This window comes from Primulina tabacum, unplaced genomic scaffold (assembly GCF_025594145.1).
Source record: "Primulina tabacum isolate GXHZ01 unplaced genomic scaffold, ASM2559414v2 Contig1072, whole genome shotgun sequence".
In the NCBI taxonomy this organism is placed as follows: Eukaryota; Viridiplantae; Streptophyta; class Magnoliopsida; order Lamiales; family Gesneriaceae; genus Primulina; species Primulina tabacum.
In genome coordinates this window covers 6,833-30,604 of record NW_027460081.1, presented here as the reverse complement: position 1 = coordinate 30,604, position 23,772 = coordinate 6,833, and the positions used below count along the sequence as shown (strand labels likewise).

General features: G+C 36.4%; 2 protein-coding genes and 1 long non-coding RNA gene across 3 annotated transcripts; all 3 read left to right on the top strand.

The window, feature by feature from the left end:
* Positions 1-2,814: 2,814 nt before the first annotated feature.
* On the top strand, positions 2,815-3,186 carry LOC142535569 (cysteine proteinase inhibitor 1-like). The gene has a single exon (XM_075641819.1). It carries the CDS (start codon positions 2,815-2,817, stop codon positions 3,184-3,186), a length of 372 nt encoding a protein of 123 aa, XP_075497934.1.
* Positions 3,187-4,283: 1,097 nt separating this feature from the next.
* Positions 4,284-18,547, top strand: LOC142535568 (uncharacterized). Its single transcript, XR_012817608.1, has 4 exons — positions 4,284-4,680; positions 4,817-5,087; positions 12,451-12,483; positions 18,308-18,547. It is a non-coding gene; the product is annotated as an uncharacterized LOC142535568 (long non-coding RNA).
* A 4,373-nt stretch (positions 18,548-22,920) lies between these two features.
* Positions 22,921-23,286, top strand: LOC142535567 (uncharacterized). The gene has a single exon (XM_075641818.1). The coding sequence runs from the start codon at positions 22,921-22,923 to the stop codon at positions 23,284-23,286; it is 366 nt and encodes a 121-aa protein (XP_075497933.1).
* Positions 23,287-23,772: the final 486 nt, after the last annotated feature.

Genomic DNA, 23,772 nt, shown 5'->3' with positions numbered 1-23,772 from the left:
ACAAGACTGAAACAAACTTCAAGACATAACCAAGCAATCCAACCTCAATCCCGATCTCCACTGGCGGAACCTCGGCCTGATGCTACAAAACGGCTCGATAGATCTACCATGGTATCCAAAAGCAACAACAGTAGCCCCTCCATAAACAATTGAGGTTAAGATTCTGGTATGCAACAGTTCAACAATAACAACAATAAACATAAATCATGCATAATCATATAATAAAATGTAATGTGCAATGCATGAACGGCTCAACGATAATCGGGATAACAGAAGCCAATAAACGGTACGATAACAACTGGAATAATGCTCGAGCAATAACTCAGGGGAGCTACATCGTCATGAAGCTAAACCGCCCTACTAAGTATGCGAGGTATGCCAGGCTGTGCTGAATAACACCCTTGACTCGGCCTCCATACAGCTGATACGATACAACTGGATGGCACAACAGAACGAACTAGATGACAAAATCCAAGCGCTCACCTCAAAAGGCTACACTAACCACGAGATTGTTCAATCAAATCTACGGTCTCATGTGTATAGGCCTATCAGCCACATCATAATCCCAAGATAACAACAGTGCCAGATAACAACGGATATCAACAATGGGCTAACAAGAACGATAGGGCGCAACATGAATGTCATAACATCATGCCCTATGCTAAATACCAATAATATGTCACAATAATAAACATATACCACAACGAAGGCATTTAACAATCATAATCCCAAGATAACAACAGTGCCAGATAACAACGGATATCAACAATGGGCTAACAAGAACGATAGGGCGCAACATGAATGTCATAACATCATGCCCTATGCTAAATACCAATAATATGTCACAATAATAAATATATACCACAACGAAGGCATTTAACAATTTACAACAATCAACAAGTCATAGATACGATCAGTGCAACACAGAATGACAATTAAACATAATTTATGTTTTATCGTCGTATGTTACCTAGCTGTAACATACATATACCAACTTGACAAATCCAATATCAAATTTACTTCAAGATCCTTGGCCTAAACAAAACAACAATAAGCCGATCATGAAAACTACATTCTATTCCAATGTCCGATTTGGCACTAAAGAGTATAAAATTCATATCTCGCTCAATATTAACTCAAATCAATATCCGTCAATTTGAACTGAAAGAAAACTCAATTATCTAAGTTTTTCTAGTTGAAACTATCTTCATAATCTCAGTACATTAATCTCAGAATTTGCAAGAACACACTGCCACTCACCAATTCTCGGACAGAAAATCTTCTACTGAGCAGTTTCAGAAAAATAGCCATAACTTGCGCAATTCTTACAAGAATTTAACGATTCAAGTCTCATTTCGAAGACAAGACATTAGCTCTACAATTTCATTTGAACCAAAATTCCAAATTCCAACTGCACAGAGGTCATATTCTCGAATTACAGAAGGTATTCTACACAGCTCAATTGCATAATTTGGTTTTGATGCATTTTGGTAGAAAATTCATATAAAATCCTTTTCTAATTGGAATTCGATGATTCTAGCGGCTCTAGAAAGCTAACAAACAGATCTACAAGTTCTATTTAATCACAAGTCGAGATTCTTAACGCACAATACACAAAAACTCGAAATTCTGAAGCACAAAAACTGAAAACTCACCAAAAACTAATGCACATAAACAGGGCTCACAAAATGGAGCTTTGATCTGCTCGTTTCCTTGCTCAAAATTCGCGATTATGGCTTGAATCGAAGCTAAGGATGTTAGGAAGATAATCCTTCAAGAATTTTTGAGTTTCAACTTGGGACGGAGGAGATATGGCGATTCCATCGCAGCCGCTACACAAGTGACGAGAATTGTGTTGGCTTCCTTCTTTATTATTTCCCCCTTTTCCTTAATCTTTCTATAAATGGAGGTGTGTGTTGTATGTATAAATATTAATTAGTCACCAAAAGTAGTAACTCAAGCCCATTTATCCAGGTTTGTATTTATTTTGCTCTCGTGTGTTATTTAAACTCTATAAGTATTTTATATCGTTAAATTCTCCGATATTCTAAAATACATACTTTTAACACACTTTCTAAAATTATTTGACATAAATAATTATTTTAATTTACAACTCAATAATTATTCTAATTATGCCAAATTACCGGATAATTACTTACAGAGCCTTACATTGTATACACTATTTGTACACAAAACATACGTGCAAAAATAAAAATGAATAAAAATGTATAATTATATATTGTATACACTATTTGTACACAAAACATATGTGCAAAAATACAAATTAAGGGATTAGATGACTATATTTTTTTGTCAGTTTTGTGGATTACTCTCATTTAACTTTTTGAAAAACTCTCATTTTTAACTTCATCCCATATTTTAAAGGAGTAAAGATTAATAATTATTTTTAAAGTTATTTAACATAACCTATAATTTATAATTTTATTTTATTTCTTTCTAATATATTATTTTTAATAAATTTTCAATTTAGTTTGGGTTATAAAAAATAAAATTTTTGAATAAAATATAAATTTATATTTTATCCATTATTTTACACACAAAGTGTATCAAATTACTAGTATTATAATTTTCATAAAAAAACTAGTATTATATTATTTATATTATTAGATCACTTGTATAAAAAATAGTTCTAAAAAGTGAATACATGAGAATAATATTGTAATCTTAAAGTATATATATGACACGATTGCAAAGTAGTTGCAGTGCTAGCTATATAAATGACATAGCATCACTGCGTATTTCCTCGCAAATAAGAAAGAAACTAACACAAAGCATTCTTCACAGCAGAAAAATATGCAACTCAAATCTTGCCTTCTTCTCTATGTGCTCCTCTTGATATTGGTGGCTTCATTTCATTACCAAGCCTTGGCCATTTCGCCTAGTGCCATAGTTGGCAACTGGCGGCCGATTCCGAACGTTAACGTGGTAGAAGTGTTGGAGATCGCTAGATTTGCGGTGTCGGAGTACAACAAGAAGGATAACGTGCAGTTGGAGTTTGTAAAGGTGGTGAAGAGTGAAACCCAATTAGTCGAAGGTACGAATTACAGATTGGTCATCATCGCGAATGATGCGGCTGCCGGCAATGCTCCGGGAAATTACGAGGCTGTGGTATGGGACATGCCTTGGAAGCATTTCAGGGAACTAAGCTCTTTTGTGAAAGTTTAAGGGAGATATTATATATGTAATGCTAGCATCTTGAATAAGAATGTCTTTATATTTAATATAAAAAATATTTTCGAACATAATTTGAGATCTCTGTCATTGGATTTTTGGATGTTATATTATTGCACTTTTTAGAAATACTAAATAAGATATTTAAAAAATAATTTTAAGTGATCCGACTATTTTTCAAACCACATATAAGCCGTAAAAAAACAACATATTTAAACATCTCATAATAATATATTACCACGCTTACAAACTCCCAAAAAGTTTACAAGTTTTTCGTTTGACCTTTCATTTCGATTTTGATAACTATGCAAGTTGACTACGTCAAATTGTAATTAAATCATATTTGAATATGAATTATTTGTATACAGAATAAAAAAACAAATATAACAAACTAAAACTGAAATTTGATAACATATTATGCCTAGTTTTTCATAAAAAATAGTTTTTCATATCATAACGACATCATTTCTATTTGGACCATTTTCAACTAAAGATTTCGTTTTTTTGTCAAATTTTGTTTCAATTCTCTCTATCATGAACATTAATTAGGGGCAAAACAACTTTCTTAATTTATATTTTAATTTTATTATTATCATATGAAAAAAATTATTATTTTTAAAAAATAAAGTGTACAATGGTCGGTGGATAATAGAAATATATTTAAAAAATTCATAAAAGTAAAAAAAATGGTATTCTTAAACACTTGTCCTAATTCAAATTCTTCGACATGACTTTCGTATTTATGAAATTCTGTAAGGTCCTGAAATTAATTATCCGGTAATTTTGGCATAATTAGAATAATTATTGAGTTGTAAATTAAAATAATTATTTATGCCAAATAAATTCAAGAAGTGTGTTAAAAATATGTATTTTAGAATATCGGAGAATTTAACGATATAAAAATACATATAGAGATTGAAATAGCACACAAGAGCAAATAAATGCAAAACCGGGATTATTGGGCATGTGTTACAATTTTTTTAGTAACTAAATATACATATACATACACACAATTTGTCTTTTGGAGAAAGAAAGGAAGAAATCAGAAACCCAATCCCCAATCCCGTAACCTTCCTTCCCCCTTTCTCCATTTTTGTCACTTTCAGCACCTTCATTTGGAGAAGCCATAACTTTTCCGTCCGGCGTCGAAATCACGAATGGTTTGAGGGGTTTTCTTCCTTACATCAGTAGCTTCGTTTTGAACCATGAATCGCTACTTTTTATGCTCGTTTCAGCCCCAATCAAACCCTGTTTTGGGACTGCTCCTGTTCGAGTTTCTTGTTCGATTTTAGGTGAGCTATTGCTTGGTTTTTCTTGGTTCTTTGGTGTATATTGAGCAAGGATTTGAAGCTTAAATCTTACCTTGCTGTTCCTGCATTTTCCAGCTAGTTTTCAGTCCGGTTTTTGATCGTGAATAGTGTTTTCCGACGTCTTTTCCGGCGAGTAGCAACATTGGACCGCTAGCGACTAGTTTATACTTCGATCTTGGTAATTTTGGATCCAATTCCAGATTTTTCGGTGCATAAGTAGGCTGCCCCGAAGTGTAATTTTACCCGCTTCGATTTAATTTTGCTTTGTCGATTTTAATGCATTATATTGACGTATATATTGGGTTTATTTGTAGGTTCGATCATTGGAGAGCTTTGAGGTATAAATCGAAGAGTTTGTGAATTAGTATCGAGTTAATCGTGTGATTATTTTGGAGAATTACGGTTATTTAGTTGAAATTTCAGAATTGTTGAAATTGATTTGGGAATTAAGTTTTGATAATTAAAAATCAATAAGTTGGATTAATTTAGTTTTATTGGCGAATTGTGAATTATTCGACCTATTTTTATCATTGTTAGGTCGAGGAGATTAAAGTTGAGCTTGTTGTGATTTTAGAGTCGGTTTAGGTATGTTACAGTTCGGTAACATACGACGGTAAAACATAAATTATTTTTAATTGTCATTCTATGTTGCACTGATCGTGTTTATGATTTGTTGACTGTTGTAATATGTTAAATGTCTTCGTTGTGATATATGTTTATTATTGTGACATATTATTGGCATTTAGCATCGGGCATACAGTTATGACATTCATGTTGAGCCCTATTGTCACGCCCCGTGTCCGAAGCGTCGGTGACATCCGGCATTGTTTTACGATTTCTTGAAAACAATTAAGCCTCGTATCGAAATGCCAAAAACCAGTCTTTTTCATAAATTAAACATTGTCTTTACATTGACAATAGAAATAAGAATACATCAGAGTTGCAAATGCGGAAACTGAACAAAAGGAAAATAAAGTCTTGATTTCTTGTATCTTGCTCATCGGCTACCATCCCCAGAAGGCTTCTTGTTCCTCCTCATTTATTTGCTTTTCATTTTTATCTGAAATTTGTAAGGGGAGTGTTTTGGGAAACACTCAGCAAGTAGGGGTCGATCGATTTCCAATGATACATATAGAACTTAATCTTTAAAATATTTCTTTAACAAACTTTCAAACCTTATTACTTTTAACTCATCATAACAGAAACGAAACAAATATGAGACAGAGGTTTCAGACGATTCAGAGCAATTCAGAAACAGATCAGAACAATTCAGAATAGAACAGATCGGAACAGACAGAACACTGTTACTCATCTCATTTCCATGGTCAAATTGTCCCCAATATGTTAGTCCTCTAAGGGGTGAGGCCATAACACGGTTTTATACCCACCGATGGGGGCCAGACAGAACATGGTTTTATACCCACCAATAGGGGCCAGAACAGAACATGGTTTTATACCCACCAATGGGGGCCATACAAAATCACAATTCTCGTCCCATTTCAAATTCGAATCGTAACAGTGCAACACAGATTCAGAGTTTACTAGACAGAACATATCAGAGTTTTCAGATATCAGAGTTTCAGACGGATTCAGCGGAACCAAAGAATTTCGAATAACAGACTGAGCATATAATCGATCGAAATTTTAAACGGACAGACTTCATATTTTCGAAAATGGAGACACACAATCATGCATGTCATAATATATATTCAAGTTTAAAAATACAAACGAATATATAACAAAAGCCCACTTACCGATTCTCGTACAAAGTTCCTCTCGAAAATTGAGCAGCACTTCATCGTGACTTTAACAAATGCGATCTTCAATCGCGCAGCACTACGATTATTCCTTCGAGCAGACTGAGACACAATTTTAGCAGCACTTCGACGTAAATTTTGATCGCCTGCACTGCAAGAATTTCCTCCTCTTCCTTGCTCTCCTTTGGCCAAATTTGAGAGTGCTTTTTGGTGTGCTTTTCTTCCAACCTTGAGGTGGTATTTATAGGAGAAAGAAAGGCTTTCCACCTAGCCATTTGGCTGATTTCTTGGCCTCCAAGAATGGAGTAATGATGATCATAATGGTGGTCAAAGATATGCCAAGCACCAAGAGTCATTCCTTGAACCATAAATTTGTCCTAGCCTCTTAGCTCCTCCCTTAGCTCCTTCATTGGTTATCTCAATAGTCATTTTTGCATACTAAGTTTGTCCAAACCTTTAACTTCTCCTTTAGCTCTCTTTTTGGCCTTTTTAGGACAAGCATGGTTGAGCTTCTTTGAGCTGGAAGATTGAGCTCATGAGCTAGGGGTTTTCTCCCCAAGAATGAATGAACTTCCTTGAGCTGAGGGTTTTAGCTTTTGAGCTGATGGTTTCTTGTCCAAGAATCTTGGAGCTTCCTTGAGCTGAGGGTTTTAGCTTGTGAGCTGAGGATTTCCTCTTCCGAGCGACGTACCCTTAATTCTCAAGGTTTTGCATTGCCTCGGCTTCTTTTTGAGCTACTTTCCGAGCTTTTTGAGGTGCTTTGCTTCGAAAAATCCGGGTTCTCACATCCCACCCTCCTTATTGGAAGTTTCGTCCTCGAAACTTTAGTTAGCTAGATCAATAAAGTGATGAGGGTGCCGGGTGCGCATACTTTCTTCAAATTCCCAAGTTGCTTCTCATTCCATATGATTTGACCATTGTATCTTGATATATGGAATTGTTTAGCGTCTCAGCACTTGGTCTTTGGTGTCCACTATTTGAATAGGGACTTCTTTCCTTCGTTTAGTAGCGATGCAACTTTAAAATTCTGACTTGGATCTGAGACATACTTCCTTAGCTGTGAGACGTGGAAGATGTTGTCAATCCTTGACATGCCTAGTGGTAAAACCAGCCGATAAGCTAGGTTTCCCACTTTTCCCAGTATTATGAAGGGTCGACATACCTTGGAGTTAGATTTCTAGATTTGCTGAATCGAACCACTCTTTTCATAGGGAAACGTTATCGTAAGCTTTCTCACCGATTTCAAACTCCAACGGTTTTCACTTTAAATCAGCCCAGCTCTTTTGTCGATCATGAGCTGCCTTGAGTTTTTCCTTGATAATAGCTACTTTATCAACAATTCAAGTACCATGATAGCTTTCTCTCTGATTTCAATACTTCAATGATAATTATTGTTATCGAAAAATTCAATCAAGAGGGGTGTTTATTTAATTCCTCCGAGGTTCATGGCACACGCCCTAAAATATCTTCAATAGTTCGATCCACCGTCTTTGCCTCATGTTTAATTCCTTTTGTTTGAACAGTATTTGAGGCTTTGATGATCGATAAATTTCACACATTTGCCACCAAAGAAATTGATTCTCTGGATCTTTGGCTCAAATATAATTGTGGCTAATTCACTATCATGTGTTGGATAATTTTGCTCACATGATTTTAATTTCATCGTTGCATAGGCAATTACTTGCCCTCTTGAATGAGAACACATCACAATCCTCTTTTGATGCATCATTGTAAATTCTGAAATTCTTGCCTTCTTCGGGAAGTACTAATACTAGCGTAGAAACTAGTTTCTTTTTCAAGATCTAAAAACTCTTCTCACATTCTTCACTCTAATTGAATTTAGAGTTCTTCTGAGTGAGCTTGGTGAGCGGAAGAAAATCCTTCAACACATTTTCTTAATAGCCAACTAATCCCAAAAACTTCAAATTTCTATTTCAGTATTCGATCAAGGCCAGTCTATGATTGCCTCCACCTTATTGGTGATCCACTTATATGCCCATTTCATAGATTATATGACCGAAGAATGTGACAATTTTTAATCAAAATTCACATTTATTAAATTTAGTATTTAGTTATTTTCCTCTGAGCATCGGTAGAGCAAGACGAAGATCTTCCTTGCGGTCTTACTCACTTGTTGAATATGCATGAATGTCATCAATAAATGCTACCACAAACTTGTCGAGGAATTTTCTTGAACACTCTGTTCATGAGTTCTATGAATGTTGCTGGAGCATTGGTCAGGTCAAAAAGGTATTATCGTGAACTCATAGTGTCCATACCCTTTTCTTTTTAAGGCTGTTTTACGAATATTCTCTGCCTTGGCCTTCAATTGTGGTAGTCTGACCTTAGATAGAGCTTCGAAAAGATCTTAGCTCCTTTTAACTGATAGAAAAGGTCATCTATTCTTGAAAAATGACATTTGTTCTTGATCTTATTGAGTTCTTTGTAGATCGACACACTATCTTGTGCTTTCACTATTCTTTTGTGTCAATAAGACTGAAGCTCCCAAGGATAGGCACTTAGTCAGATTTGTTTTTGACTAACAAATCTTGGAATTGATCTTTTAGCTTCTTGAGTTTAACTGACGCCATTTGCTAGGGTTCATTAGATTTTAGTGTAGCACGAACCATCAAATTACTTTCGAATTCTACTTCACAGTCTGAGATAATTCAAAGTAACGCTTTCGGAGCTCTCGTACCACAGGAATATTTTATACCTTGAGCTCAATTCCTTCTTTTGCTTCTCTCATTATTGTTAGTTAGACTTCTTTGCCATACTCCATACCTTTCTAGATCTGAGAGGCAGTAAGAAAGGACTTCGGTTCCTTATCCTTACCATAAAATATGATTTATTCTTGGATTGGAGTTTGGCATTCTTACCCCGAATCATTTACCATTGCATGATTCTTGTCCAACCAACCAATTCTCAGAATGACGTTGAAATTTACCATAGTACACTAAATAAAATTGGCACTGAATATACTTATATCAGAGTATTTGTATTCCCAAAAATGTAAGTCAACTTATATCAGAGTATTTGTATTCCCAAAAATATAAGTCAAATTATCTCTGATAGGTATGTTCCCAAAAATATAATTCAACTTATCTCTGTACATTTTCAAAGAAATGTTACACTTCTTTCTTATAGTATCGTATAACCATAATACCAGTCTAGCCTACCTTATCATTTCTTCATCATCACTGTTCTTTTTTTCCACTACTTCCATAGATGCTTCTTCTTCTTCTTCCATGTTTTCCATGACAAGGTGCATATAGTGTTGTTCTTGCATTCTATCCATATCACCATGAAGCTTGGAGATGTAACGTTCTTGCTTGCTAGAAAGGTCTTCATGTTGATAAAAGAGCGGTGAGCAAGATCCTTCTCAGTTTCAATCTTTACTATCAACTTTCGATTAGGGGTCGTATCACGTGAGATGGATTACGTAGTGTTAGGGCGAGCTGAATCTTTGATCTGTCAAGGCGATAGGTGAGACGTTGTATATCAGTTTTAAGTAGGTTCTTGATCTTTACGAGTTCTTGTTCTCTTGTTTTTCTATATCGAGTTGATCCTTTAGGGTTGCAATCTCTCGTGTTTGGGTTTTCCATGGTATGTTGACGCTTGCGAAGGACGGATTGAGCACGAGCACGAAGGCATCCGTTGAGGTAAAATTCCAGAATCGAATAAAGGATAGAAAGGCACAAACAATGTTGTCGTGGGATTTTCGATACTAAGAGTTTGCAGAATGATTGAAGGAAATAGATTTCGAATTTCTCAAAGAATTTTTGGAAAGAATGAGAGTTTGTTTCAGAATGTACTAGGCTTTTGCCAAAATTTGACTTCTTCAAATTTTGTCTGTCAAAATCCCAGCGGAATTATGAACCAGGCGGCTCTGATACCACTTAAATGTCACGCCCCGTGTCCGAAGCGTCGGTGACATCCGGCATTGTTTTACGATTTCTTGAAAACAATTAAGCCTCGTATCAAATGCCAAAAACCAGTCTTTTTCATAAATTAAACATTGTCTTTATATTGACAATAGAAATAAGAATACGTCAGAGTTGCAAATGCGGAAACTGAACAAAAGGAAAATAAAGTCTTGATTTCTTGTATCTTGCTCATCGGCTACCATCCCCAGAAGGCTTCTTGTTCCTCCTCATTTATTTGCTTTTCATTTTTATCTGAAATTTGTAAGGGGTGAGTGTTTTGGGAAACACTCAGCAAGTGGGGGTCGATCGATTTCCAATGATACATATAGAACTTAATCTTTAAAACATTTCTTTAACAAACTTTCAAACCTTATTACTTTTAACTCATCATAACAGAAACGAAACAAATATGAGACAGAGGTTTCAGACGATTCAGAGCAATTCAGAAACAGATCAGAACAATTCAGAACAGAACAGATCGGAACAGACAGAACACTGTTACTCATCTCATTTCCATGGTCAAATTGTCCCCAATATGTTAGTCCTCTAAGGGGTGAGGCCAGAACACGGTTTTATACCCACCGATGGGGGCCAGACAGAACATGGTTTTATACCCACCAATGGGGGCCAGAACAGAACATGATTTTATACCCACCAATGGGGGCCATACAGAATCACAATTCTCGTCCCATTTCAAATTCGAATCGTAACAGTGCAACACAGATTCAGAGTTTACTAGACAGAACATATCAGAGTTTTCAGATATCAGAGTTTCAGACGGATTCAGCGGAACCAAAGAATTTCGAATAACAGACTTAGCATATAATCGATCGAAATTTTAAACGGACAGACTTCATATTTTCGAAAATGGAGACTCACAATCATGCATGTCATAATATATATTCAAGTTTAAAAATACAAACGAATATATAACAAAAGCCCACTTACCGATTCTCGTACAAAGTTCCTCTCGAAAATTGAGCAGCACTTCATCGTGACTTTAACAAATGCGATCTTCAATCGCGCAGCACTACGATTATTCCTTCGAGCAGACTGAGACACAATTTTAGCAGCACTTCGACGTAAATTTTGATCGCCTGCACTGCAAGAATTTCCTCCTCTTCCTTGCTCTCCTTTGGCCGAAATTTGAGAGTGATTTTTGGTGTGCTTTTCTTCCAACCTTGAGGTGGTATTTATAGGAGAAAGAAAGGCTTTCCACCTAGCCATTTGGCTGATTTCTTGGCCTCCAAGAATGGAGTAATGATGATCATAATGGTGGTCAAAGATATGCCAAGCACCAAGAGTCATTCCTTGCACCATAAATTTGTCCTAGCCTCTTAGCTCCTCCCTTAGCTCCTTCATTGGTTATCTCAATGGTCATTTCTTGCATACTAAGTTTGTCCAAACCTTTAACTTCTCCTTTAGCTCTCTTTTTGGCCTTTTTAGGACAAGCATGGTTGAGCTTCTTTGAGCTGGAAGATTGAGCTCATGAGCTTGGGGTTTTCTCCCCAAGAATGAATGAACTTCCTTGAGCTGAGGGTTTTAGCTTTTGAGCTGAGGGTTTCTTGTCCAAGAATCTTGGAGCTTCCTTGAGCTGAGGGTTTTAGCTTGTGAGCTGAGGATTTCCTCTTCCGAGCGACGTACCCTTAATTCTCAAGGTTTTGCATTGCCTCGGCTTCTTTTTGAGCTACTTTCCGAGCTTTTTGAGGTGCTTTGCTTCGAAAAATCCGGGTTCTCACACCTATCGTTCTTGTTAGCCCATTGTTGATATCCATTGTTATCTGGCACTGTTGTTTATCTCGGGATCATTGTGTGGCTGATAGGCCTATACACATGAGACCGTAGATGTGATTGAACAATCCCGTGGTTAGTGCAGCCTTTTGAGGTGAGCGCTAGGATTGTGTCATCTAGTTCGTTTTGTTGTGCCATCCTTTTATATCGTATCAACTGTATGGAGGCCGAGTCAGGGGTGTTTTTCAGCACAGCTTGGCATACCTCGCATACTTGGCAGGGCGGTTTAGCTGCATGACGATGTAGCTCCCCTGTGTTGTTGCTCGAGCATTATTCCAGTTGTTATCGTACCGTTTGTTGGCTCCTGTTATCCCGGTTATTCGTTGAGCCTTTCATGCATTGCATATTACATTTTATTATATGATTATGCATGATTTATGTTATTGTTGTTATTGTTGAACTGTTTCATACCAGAATCCTAGCCTCAGTTGTTTACTGGGGGGCTGCTGTGGTTGCTATTGGGCACCATGGTAGATCTCCCGAGTCGTTTTGCAGCATCAGGCCGGGGTTCCAGCAGTGGAGCTCGGAATTGAGGTTGGATTGCTTGGTTCTGTTCAGTGGAGTCTCCCAGTTAGTCTATATATATGTCTTGAGTTTAATCAGTCTTGTATTGTAGTTTATTTGCCAAGGAGATGCCCTGTGTATCTGTATTGATATTTGGTTGTTCTGGTTATGTTCTGAGGCGACTCTGTGATTTTAATGATCTGGCGAGTATTTGATAAGTTTTAAATTCTGTTTAGTTCTGGCCAGTGCGGCTATAGGTTGTTGACTTTGGTTTTGTTTTAATGACTCTAGTTGGAGTATATTTTGATATAAAATGCTGCTTGAGTTTTCGGGATGTCCTACTTACGGGGAGGTCATGTCGAAATTTTTCTAGGCCCTGAGGTCCGTTTTAAATATTTTAAACCTTTTTCCGCTGCAGTTTTAAATCAAACCATTATTTTTGATCATTAATTGTCGTTAGAGTAAATGAGCCTCACAAATTCTCTCACAATGTATAGACTTTGTTTGGATAAATATTTATAAAACGTTTTATAAAAGAATTTTTACAAAAAAATTATAAAATTATTGTAAAAGTTGTTTTAAAAACAAATACGTGTTTAGACAAATATTCTACAACAACATTTTAGAGTTAAAAAGGTGTTTGGACAATTATTTTTTAAGAAAAAAGCGATTTTAAAATTTAAAATAATTATAAAGAATTTTGACAACAATTGAATAAAATTCTTTTCATTCTCTTTAACCCGCGTTTTTTATTATAAAAACATACAAAAACACCTCTCAATTGTTATTTAAAAAATATACTTTGATAACAATTTTTAAAAAATATTTGTTGAGTGCAATAATTGTCTTTGCTTGGTAGAGCGATCGAACCGTGTTGCTTGAGCGGCTGTGCGGTATAAAAGATTTGAATTACATCATTACCACCAGCTATATCTTTTGGTAAAACGGCAAGCGCTCGATTCTACACTTGGTATCAGAGCCAAGGTCATAGGTTCGATTTCCATTGATTGCAAAGAGTACAATTATTGGGAGGAAGATTTGTTGGGTGCAATAATTGTTCCTGCTTGGTAGAGCGATCGAACCGTGGTGCTTGAGATGCTGTGCGGTTTAAAAGATTTGAGTTACACCATTACCGTCAGCTAAAACTTTTGGTAAAGTGGCAAGCCTTCGGTCCTACAATATTTTTCAAAAAGGTTTTACTAAAATCTTATACACACCATAATTTAAGTTTTTCACTTATAAAAACAATAAAAAATATTTTCAAAAATACTTGTTCAAAAAAGTCATTATTTTTGTAAGTTCCCTACTTTCCTTTCATTATAACTCTTCCCAAAAGACAATAAAGGCTTAACTAAATTGAATGCATATCCTTAAAAAAATGGGTGTGAATGGTGAAGAGGCTTGTTTTATATGATGTGGGAGAACCCGCAGCCGCTACGTTCAGTGATAATTAAAAAAATCCCGGATTAATGGTAGCAGTATGCACACCACATTAGCCATGTAAATCATATTGGCCAAGTTTTTGTGTGACAACTCGTCCTGAGAAGATTTGATAGTGAGAATTGAACTCCTGACTATTGGTTAAACACTCACATACTCTATCAACTCGGACACTACCTTTGAAGACGATGAAGAAGCCTTTTCGCTATACTTCAAATATCCACATTTTTTAAACCTCTTCTCCTATTTTGAAGGAGTAAAATTAAAAATAAATTTTTAAAATTATCCATCATTTATAATTATATTTTATTTTTATAATATATTATTGTTAGTATAAAAATTAAATTTAGTTTAGACGGTAAAATAAAAAAAATATGAATTAAAATATTAATTATATTTTGTAGACCTTATTTTATACACAGTGGAAAATTAAAATTTTGGCCGTATAACTTGCATGTTTTTCAGTTTTTGTCATGTTATTAGTCAATTTATAATTTTCGTCCACTAATTTACACATTTTTTCTATTTGAGTGTTGACTTATCAGTGGAAAATGAAGACATGTCACCTGAATATGATGGTGTGTCATCGAAAATTAATGACGTGACGATGATACATTGTAGACATGTATGATGCAACGTAAAAAATGACTGAAATTGAAAAATATGTGCAAGCTAGAGATTACAAATATGAATTGATCGATACCATAATTGAAAATGAAAAACATTCATGTTACATGACAAAAGATATATTTTATCCTTTTTATTTTTGAAATAAGAGTTTTCCATTATACATACAATGCATGTGCAAAACAATTTGATGTGCTTGGTGAAGCCTTTTTGTTTTTACCCTAAAATACTCTCAATTTGAAATTGCATCCCCTATTTTGGAGTATTAAAGATTAACAATTATTAAAATAATCTGCCATTTGTAATTGATATATACCTTTTTCAATAATAGTTTTTTTCAGTTCATTTTTATATTATAAAAAATAAAAATTTTGAATTAAATTATATAAATTTAAATTTTATCTATTATTTTACACACAAAGTGTATCGATATGCTAATATTAGAATAAATAATTATTGACTCACTTGTATAAAAAATAGTTTCCCAAAAAGTGTATATATACTGACACTATTATTGTAATCTTAAAGTATATATATTACATACATCTGGAGTAGAAAGTAAGTCACCAACCAAAAAGCTGAGGGCAAATATGTCAAATGACACAATTGCAAAGTAGTTGCAGTGCTATATAAATTACAGAGCATCACTGCGTATTTCCACACAAAGAAGAAAGAAACTAACACAAAGCATTCTTCACAGCAAAAGAAAATATGCAACTCAAATCTTGCCCTCTTCTCTATGCGATCCTCTTGATATTGGTGGCTTCATTTCATTACCAAGCCTTGGCCATTTCCCTAGTACCATCGTTGGCAACTGGCGGCCGATTCCGAACGTTAACGTGCCAGAGGTGTTGGAAATCACTAGATTCGCGGTGTCAGAGCACAACAAGAAGGCTAACGTGCAGTTGGAGTTTTGTAAAGACGGTGAAGGGTGAAACCCAAGTAGTCGAAGGTACGAATTACAGATTGGTCGTCATCGCGAATGATAAGACTGTCCGGCAATGCGCCGGAAACTACGAGGCTGTGGTCTGGGACATGCCTTGGAAGCATTTCAGGGAACTAAGCTCTTTTGTGAAAGTTTAAGGATGATATCATATATGTAATTCTAGTCAAGTCCTGAATAAGAATGTCTTTGTATCTGATATGAAAATATTTTGGACATAAATTGAGATCTCCTTCATTGAAATTTTTGGATGTTATATTATTATATGTTTTAGAAAATACTAAATAATCTTTTCGAAAAAATAACTTCGAGTGATCCAACTTTTTTTAAACCACATATAAGCTATTAAACAACATATTTAAACATCTTATAAGGTCTTTATATTTTTTAGCAAACATCTTTTCTAGCTTATGAACTCCCAAAAAGTTTGTAATTTTTTCGAAGATCGACCTTTCATTTGTATTGAGATAACTACAAAAGTTGACCAGGTTAAATTGTAATAAAATCATTTTTGAGTATAGAACTATTTTACATAGACTATTATTTAATAAAAAAACGAAGCTAACATATGAAAATGAATTTTGATAACATAGATGACCAAAATCGCAAATAAGTAAATATATAAAATATAAAAGCAAATTTTTTAATAAAAGATATGACTGATATTAATTTTCGTGAAAGTAATTAATCAAACAAGAAATAAGAAATTTTCGCGAGACAGATCGAGTATGATGCTACTCTTGTGATATTACCATAAAAATGTATTTGGCGGTCTATATTTATATCTTCATGTTCTGGTCAATAAAAAATTAGAAACCCTTCATGTATGTAAGAATAAATATAGATTTTTGGATGCACTCACTTGATATGGTAGAATGAAATAAGATATGAATCAAATGATAAGTTCTATTTTATTCCTATGATGAATATCACAAAAATAAAAGATAATAAATTCAATTATTTTGTAGGACCGAGTGCTTACCGCTTTATCAAAAGCTATAGCTAGTGTAAGGTCCTGAAATTAATTATCCGGTAATTTTGGCATAATTAGAATAATTATTGAGTTGTAAATTAAAATAATTATTATGCCAAATAAATTCAAGAAGTGTGTTAAAAATATGTATTTTAGAATATCGGAGTTAAAACGATATAAAAAATACATATAGAGATTGAAATAGCACACAAGAGCAAATAAATGCAAAAATTGGGCATGTGTTACTATTTTTTTTAGTAACTAAATATACATATACATACACACAACTTATCCTTGAGAGAGAAGAGGAAGAAGCCAATTTCCCAAACCCATTCATGTAACCCACCTCCATTTTCGTCACTTCAGCACCTTCAAATTTGAGAGGCCATAACTTTACCGTCCGACGTCGAAATCTCAAACGGTTTGAGGGGTTTTCTTCCCTACTTCAGTAGCTTCGTTTTGAACCATGATCGCCACTTTTGATGCTCGTTTCAACCAAAATCGAGGCATGTTTCGTAGCTGCTGCTATTGGTTCGATTTAGGTGAGATTTAAGTTTAATTCCTTGGAATTTTGTTGTGTGTTGGAGTGGGTTCTAAGCCTTGTGATTTCCCTTTAACTCCAGCTCGCTTTCTGAATTTTTCAGCTCGTGAACAGTAACTCCGACGAGTTTCCGGTGGGTTATCGGCCTCGAGACCGCTAGCGACTAGAGTAAACTTGGACCTTGTAAGTTCCTAGTCCGAAATTTTAGCTTCTAAGCGTGATAGTAGGGCTGCCGAAATTTGGATTTTTACCCATTTCGATTTAATTTGTTTTCATCGTTCGAATAGCGTTTATTGACATATTTTATTGGATAATTGTTGTAGGTTCGATCATTGGAAATCTTCGAGGTATATTTTGGCGAGCCTATTAATTATATCGAATTGTTGTGTTATATTTAAAGATGTTATAGTATGGTTGTTATCATTGGAATTAATCTAAGGATTATCGAGTTGATAATGGTTGGAATGTAAATAATGATGAGTTGTGGAATTTTTCGGCTTATTTTATTAATTTAGGCTAAGAAAGTTCAGTTGATCATTCTGGAAGTTCATTTTCGTGGTATAGGTATGTTACAGCTCGGTAAAACATAAATTATGTTTAATTGTCATTCTGTGTTACATGGATTGTATTTATGATTTGTTGACTGTTGTAAATTGTTAAATGTCTTCGTTGTGATCTATGTTTATTATTATGACATATTATTGGCATTTAGCATCGGGTATACAGTTATGACATTCATGTTGAGCCCTATCGTTTCTTGTAAGCCATTGTTGATATCCGTTGTTAGCTGGCAATGTTGTTTATCTAGGGATCATTGCATGACTAATAGGCCTATACACATGAGACCGTAGATGTGATTGAACAATCCCGTGGTTAGTGCAGCATTTTGAGGTGAGCGCTGGGGTTGTGTCATCTAGTTTGTTATGTTGTGCCATCCTGTTGTATTGTATCAGCTGTATGGAGGCCGAGTCAGGTGTATTATTCTAGCACAGCTTGGCATACCTCGCATACTTGGCAGGGCGGTTTAGCTCATGACGATGTAGCTCCCCTGTGTTGTTGCTCGAGCTTTATTCCAGTTGTTATCGTACCGTTTGTTGGCTCCTGTTATACCGGTCATTCGTTGAGCCTTTCATGCATTGCATATCACATTTCATTATATGATTATGCATGATTTATGTTATTGTTGTTATTGTTGGACTGTTTAATACCAGAATCCTAACCTCAGTTGTTTACTGGGGGGCTACTGTGGTTGCTATTGGGCACCATGGTAGATCTCCCAGTCGTTTTGCAGCATCAGGCTGAGGTTCCGCCAGTGGAGCTCGGGATTGAGGTTGGATTGCTTGGTTCTGTCAGTGGAGTCTCCCAGTTAGTCTATATGTATGTCTTAGGTTTGTTTCAGTCTTGTATTGTAGTTTATTTGCCGAGAAGATGTCCCGTGTATCTGTAGTAGTATTTGGTTGTTTTGTGATGTTCTGAGTCGACTCTGTGATGTTTATGATCTGGTGAGTATTTGGTAAGTTTTAATTTCTATTTAGTCCTGACCAGTGCGGCTATAGGTGTAAGGCCCTGGCCCTGTCCTCAGACCCTGCAATCACAGTTCCTGGACCCAGAACAGCTTGGCTCAAGTGGCTACCAGGATTGTAGCCAATATACCTATATGCCAGGAGGTTGAGGGGTCGAATCCTGGGAAGGCACAAACTCCACTTTCCTGGCGTGGAGAAGTCCGATGAGTAAGTGCAAGCTGGTCTGAGTTCAGGAACTGTGATTGCAGGGTCTGAGGACAGGGCCAGGGCCTTACAATAGGTTGTTTAATTTCAGTTTTGTTTTAATGACTTTAGTGGAGTATATTTTGATATAAATTGTTGCTTGAGTTTTTCGGGATGTCCTATTTACGGGGAGGTCATGCCGAAATTTTTCTAGGCCCTGAGGTCCGTTTTAAATTATTTTAAAACCTTTTTCCGCTGCAGCTTTAAGTCAAACCATTATTGTTGATCATTAATTGTCATTAGAGTAAATGGGCCTCGCATCTTAGTATCAGAGCGTAAACTGGGATACGCTCGAACTAGAGTCTAGGACACTCGAGTCTTGGCACTAAAATGATTTTTGCGCCTGTGTATGCTACTTGACAACATGCTTATGTGATTATATGATTTGGTTACTTCCATTCTAATTGTTTTGGTGTTTTATCGTATAGAATGGAAGGAGGTGGAGAAATTCCTGTTGATGAGATTTCTCTAGCTCGAGGTCGAGGTCGAGGTCGTGGACGTGGTAAGACCTCGTGTCCGTGTTGTTGATGATACTTTTGTTGAGCAAGCTGCTGATCAGCTAGAGCAGCTTAGGATGGATGAATTAGTTGCGGTGTTTCCATTCTATCCATCCACCTCGATTCAGTGGTTCGGAGGGAGCTGAGAAAGCAGAACTGTGGATTTCTGAGATAGAGGAATTGTTTGATTTGATTGAGTATCCTCCAGAGTGTCGATTGAGATTAGCTGTGCATTAGTTGAAAGATCGTGCTAAAAATGCGGTGGTCTACTACATTGATGACTTTAGATGCTCAGAGGATTGTTTCTATCGTGGGAAATATTCAAGCTGAAATTTAAGGAAAGTTATTGTCCTCCATCATTCTACAATTCTAAGGCTTCAGAGTTTCATAACTTAAAACAGCGCGATATGTCAGTTGCGGATTAAGCGGATACTTTTTATGCTATGCTGAGATATGCTTCTCATGTTGCTTGCGAGTCAGGTTGCTGTCGTTGAAAGTTTCATTGAAGGATTGAACAATCATCTGCACCTTTTGTTTCTTACCGGTAAGCCACTGAATTATTTTGAAGCGGTGGAAATAGCAAAAAAGGGATGAAGCTAGTCTTAAGAGGAGTGGCAATCGAGTGCCTACCCAACATCATCAGTCGGGGAGGGCAAAAATTCAGTTCATCTGGTTGTGCATCTCTTCGTCCACGTGGAAAATAATTTAAGAAGCCTGGTTCTAGTTCTTCGAGTTCAGGAGTTCAGGGAGCCGTGGTGATATCGCTATAGGTGGACCTTACTGTAGATCACTGTGGAGGCAAGCATTTCAGTAATAAGTGTGTTGGAGTTCAAGGGGTTTGTAATAATTGTGGTCGGCCGGGTCATTTTTCTAGAGTTTGTCCTAGTAAAACGGGGAAATCAGCCCAGGAAGAGTAGTGGAGCTCAAAGTATAGAATTCCAGCTACGTCCCAGTCTTCCCATCAGCCTAGTCGCCCTTCGCATCAGAGCAGAGGGCAAGGGTGGTCACAGAATCAGTCATCTGTTCATGTATTTGCCTTGACTGAGGATGAGGCTCAGGCAGCTCCAGGTACTGTCATTTCTGGTAAATGTACTCTATGTGGTTTTATAGCACGAGTTTTATTTGATACCGGAGCATCTCATTCCTTTGTTTCTCATGCATTAGTCATTTCGCATGATCTTCTCACCACTAGTATGAATTCCAATCTATCTGTTGCTACTACTCCGATGGGGCGAAATGATTATTACTGATAATGTGCTGTTCAATGCAGTTTTGTTTCATGAAGAAAATGTTCTATATCTGAATCTCATAGTCCTACCTATAGGCATGACTTTGATTGTATCGTTGGTATGGATGTTTTGACTGCAAATCGTGCCACTGTTGACTGTTATCAAGGAATATTTCGTTTCAAGGCCTAGCGTTGCTCCTAAATGGAATTTCTATGGCCGTGGTTCTCTAGCCAAAATTCCTGTAGTTTCCTGCCATTGAGAAGAACCGATTGTTAGATTCTGGTCATGAAGGTTTTCTGGTTTATGCTGTTGATCTATCGCAAGATGAGCGACGGATTTATGATATTCCTGTAGTCCGTGAGTTTCCTGATGTGTTTCCAGAAGAGATTCCTAGTTTTCCACCAGAACGAGAAGTTGAGTTCAGTACCGAATTAATGCCAGGAATGGAACCCATATCTCGAGCACCATATCGTTTAGCTCATGTTGAGCTAAAAGAACTGAAAGAGCAATTAAAGATTTATTGAGTAAAGGTTATATTCGTCCGAGTTCTTCACCGTGGGGTGCACCGTTCTATTTGTCAAGAAGAAAGATGGAACGATGCGGATGTGTATTGATTATCGGCAACTGAATAAGTTTACTGTCAAGAATAAATATACACTCCCTAGGATTGATGACTTATTTGATCAGTTGCAGGTACTTAGGTGTACTCTAAGATGATCTCCGTTCTGGGTACCATCAAGTGCGAGTTAGACAAGAAGATGTGCCGAAAAACAGCTTTTCGCACGAGATACAGGACACTTTGAATTTTTGGTTATGCCTTTTGGTTTGACCAATGCTCCTGATGTGTTTTATGGACTTGATGAATCGAGTATTTCGTAAATATCTCGATCGTTTTGTGATTGTATTCATCGATGAATTCTTGTTTATTCACTGATGCAGCATGGCAGAGTTGTGCATTTGGTTATCGTCAGTTGAAACCGCATGAGTCTAAGTATCCTGTTCATGACTTGGAGGTGGCTGCTATTGTGTTTTGCTCTCAAGATTTGGAGACATTATTTTTTTGGGAGCAATTTGTAATTTATTCTGATCACAAAAGCTTGAAGTATTTGTTCTCTCAATCAGATCTGAATATGAGACAGAGACGTTGGATGGATCTTTTGAAAGATTATGATTGTGAGATCCAGTATCATCCGGGAAAAGTGAATGTCATTGCCGATGCTTTGAGTCCTAAGGTTGTTAATATTAATTTATCCTCGATTCATGTTTCTAAGTTACGAGAGGATATTTGCACTTCTGTGTTGGATTTTCAAATCCAATGTAATGCTGTTTGTGTATCTCAGATTTCTGTTGAGCCAGAGTTGATTCAAATTGGTAAAATCAGCTCAGAAAACTGATGATCAAGTTCTGAAATCTTATGAGTTAGTATCTCAAGGACACCAATCTGGTTTCTCAATTCACTCAGATGATTCTCTTCGATTGAATGGTAGATTGGTTGTCCCATATATTCCTGAATTGCATACATCCATCCTTAAAGAAGCTCATTGTACTCGATATAGTATCCACCTAGGAGGGAGTAAAGTGTATCATATTCTACGGCCTCAGTTTTGGTGGAAGAATATGAAAAAGGATGTGGCTGAGTTTGTGTCTCGTTGTATGATCTGTCAGCAAGTCAAATCAAGAACGAATGAGACCTGGAGGATTACTGCATAGTCTTGAGGTTCCTCAATGGAACTGAGGAGCACGTGGCTATGGATTTTGTCACGCATTGCCACGTACTTCTCGTCATTTCGATGCCATTTGGGTGATTGTTGATAGATTATCTAAGTCGGCAACACTTTATTCCGTATGAGAAGACGTATTCGTACAAGAAAATGGATCGTCTGTATATTGAAAATGTTGTGAGACTTCATGGAGTTCCAGTTGCATAGTCTCAGATCGTGACCCTAGATTCACATCAAAGTTTTGGACTAGTTTCCAAAAAAAGAATGGGTACACGACTTGCGATGAGTACTGCGCACCATCCTCAGACAGATGGTCAGACAGAGCGTACAATCCAGACACTCAAGGATCTGCTTCGAGCAGCGGTCATGATTTTAAAGACAGTTGGCAGGAAGCTTTACCACTAGTAGAATTTTCCTATAACAACAGTTTCCAGGTGACTATTGGTATGGCTCCTTTTGAAGCTTTGTACGGCAGACGGTGTCGATCACCTCTTTGTTGGGATGAATTTGGTGAGAAGCAGTTGACTGGACCTGACATTGTTCAGGAAATGCATGATAAAGTCCAGTTGATTCGTCAGAGAATGAAAGCTGCCCAAGATCGTCACGCTAGTTATGCTAACAGACGTCGTCGACCTCTAGAATTTCAAGTTGGAGATTTTGTGTTTCTGAGGATCTCTCCGTTTAGAGGTGTTGTTTGTTTGGCATGAGGGGTAAGTTGTCACCTCGTTTCGTTGGTCCCTACGAGATTGTTGAGCGTATTGGGACTTGCGCTTATCGTTTGGATTTGCCCCAATCATTGTCTGGCATCCACGATGTTTTCCATGTTTCTATGTTGCGTAAGTATGAGCCCGATCCGTCTCATGTGATTCAGCCTGATGAGGTTGAACTTGATCCGTCTCTATCATATACTGAGTATCCTTTTGTATCTTGGATCATAAAGATAAAGTTTTACGCAATAAAGTTATACCACTTGTACGTGTTCAATGGTTGGAGGCATGGGGTAGAAGAATCAACGTGGGAAACAGAAGAGAAGATGAGATCATCTTATCCATATCTTATTGATTCTTAGTAATGTATTGTTGGTTTCGTATCGTGTGTAGATGTATGTGTATAAACAAAAATTTCGAGGACGAAATTTGTTTTAAAGGGGTGGAGAAATGTAAGGTCCTGAAATTAATTATCCGTAATTTTGGCATAATTAGAATAATTATATAGTTGTAAATTAAAATAATTATTTATGCCAAATAAATTCAAGAAGAGTGTTAAAATATGTATTTTAGAATATCGGAGTTAAAACGATATAAAAATACATATAGAGATTGAAATAGCACACAAGAGCAAATAAATGCAAAAATTGGCATGTGTTACTATTTTTTTTAGTAACTAATATACATATACATACACACAACTTATCCTTGAGAGAGAAGAGGAAGAAGCCAATTTCCCAAACCCATTCCTGTAACCCACCTCCATTTTCGTCACTTTCAGCACCTTCAAATTTGAGAGGCCATAACTTTACCGTCCGACGTCGAAATCTCAAACGGGTTTGAGGGGG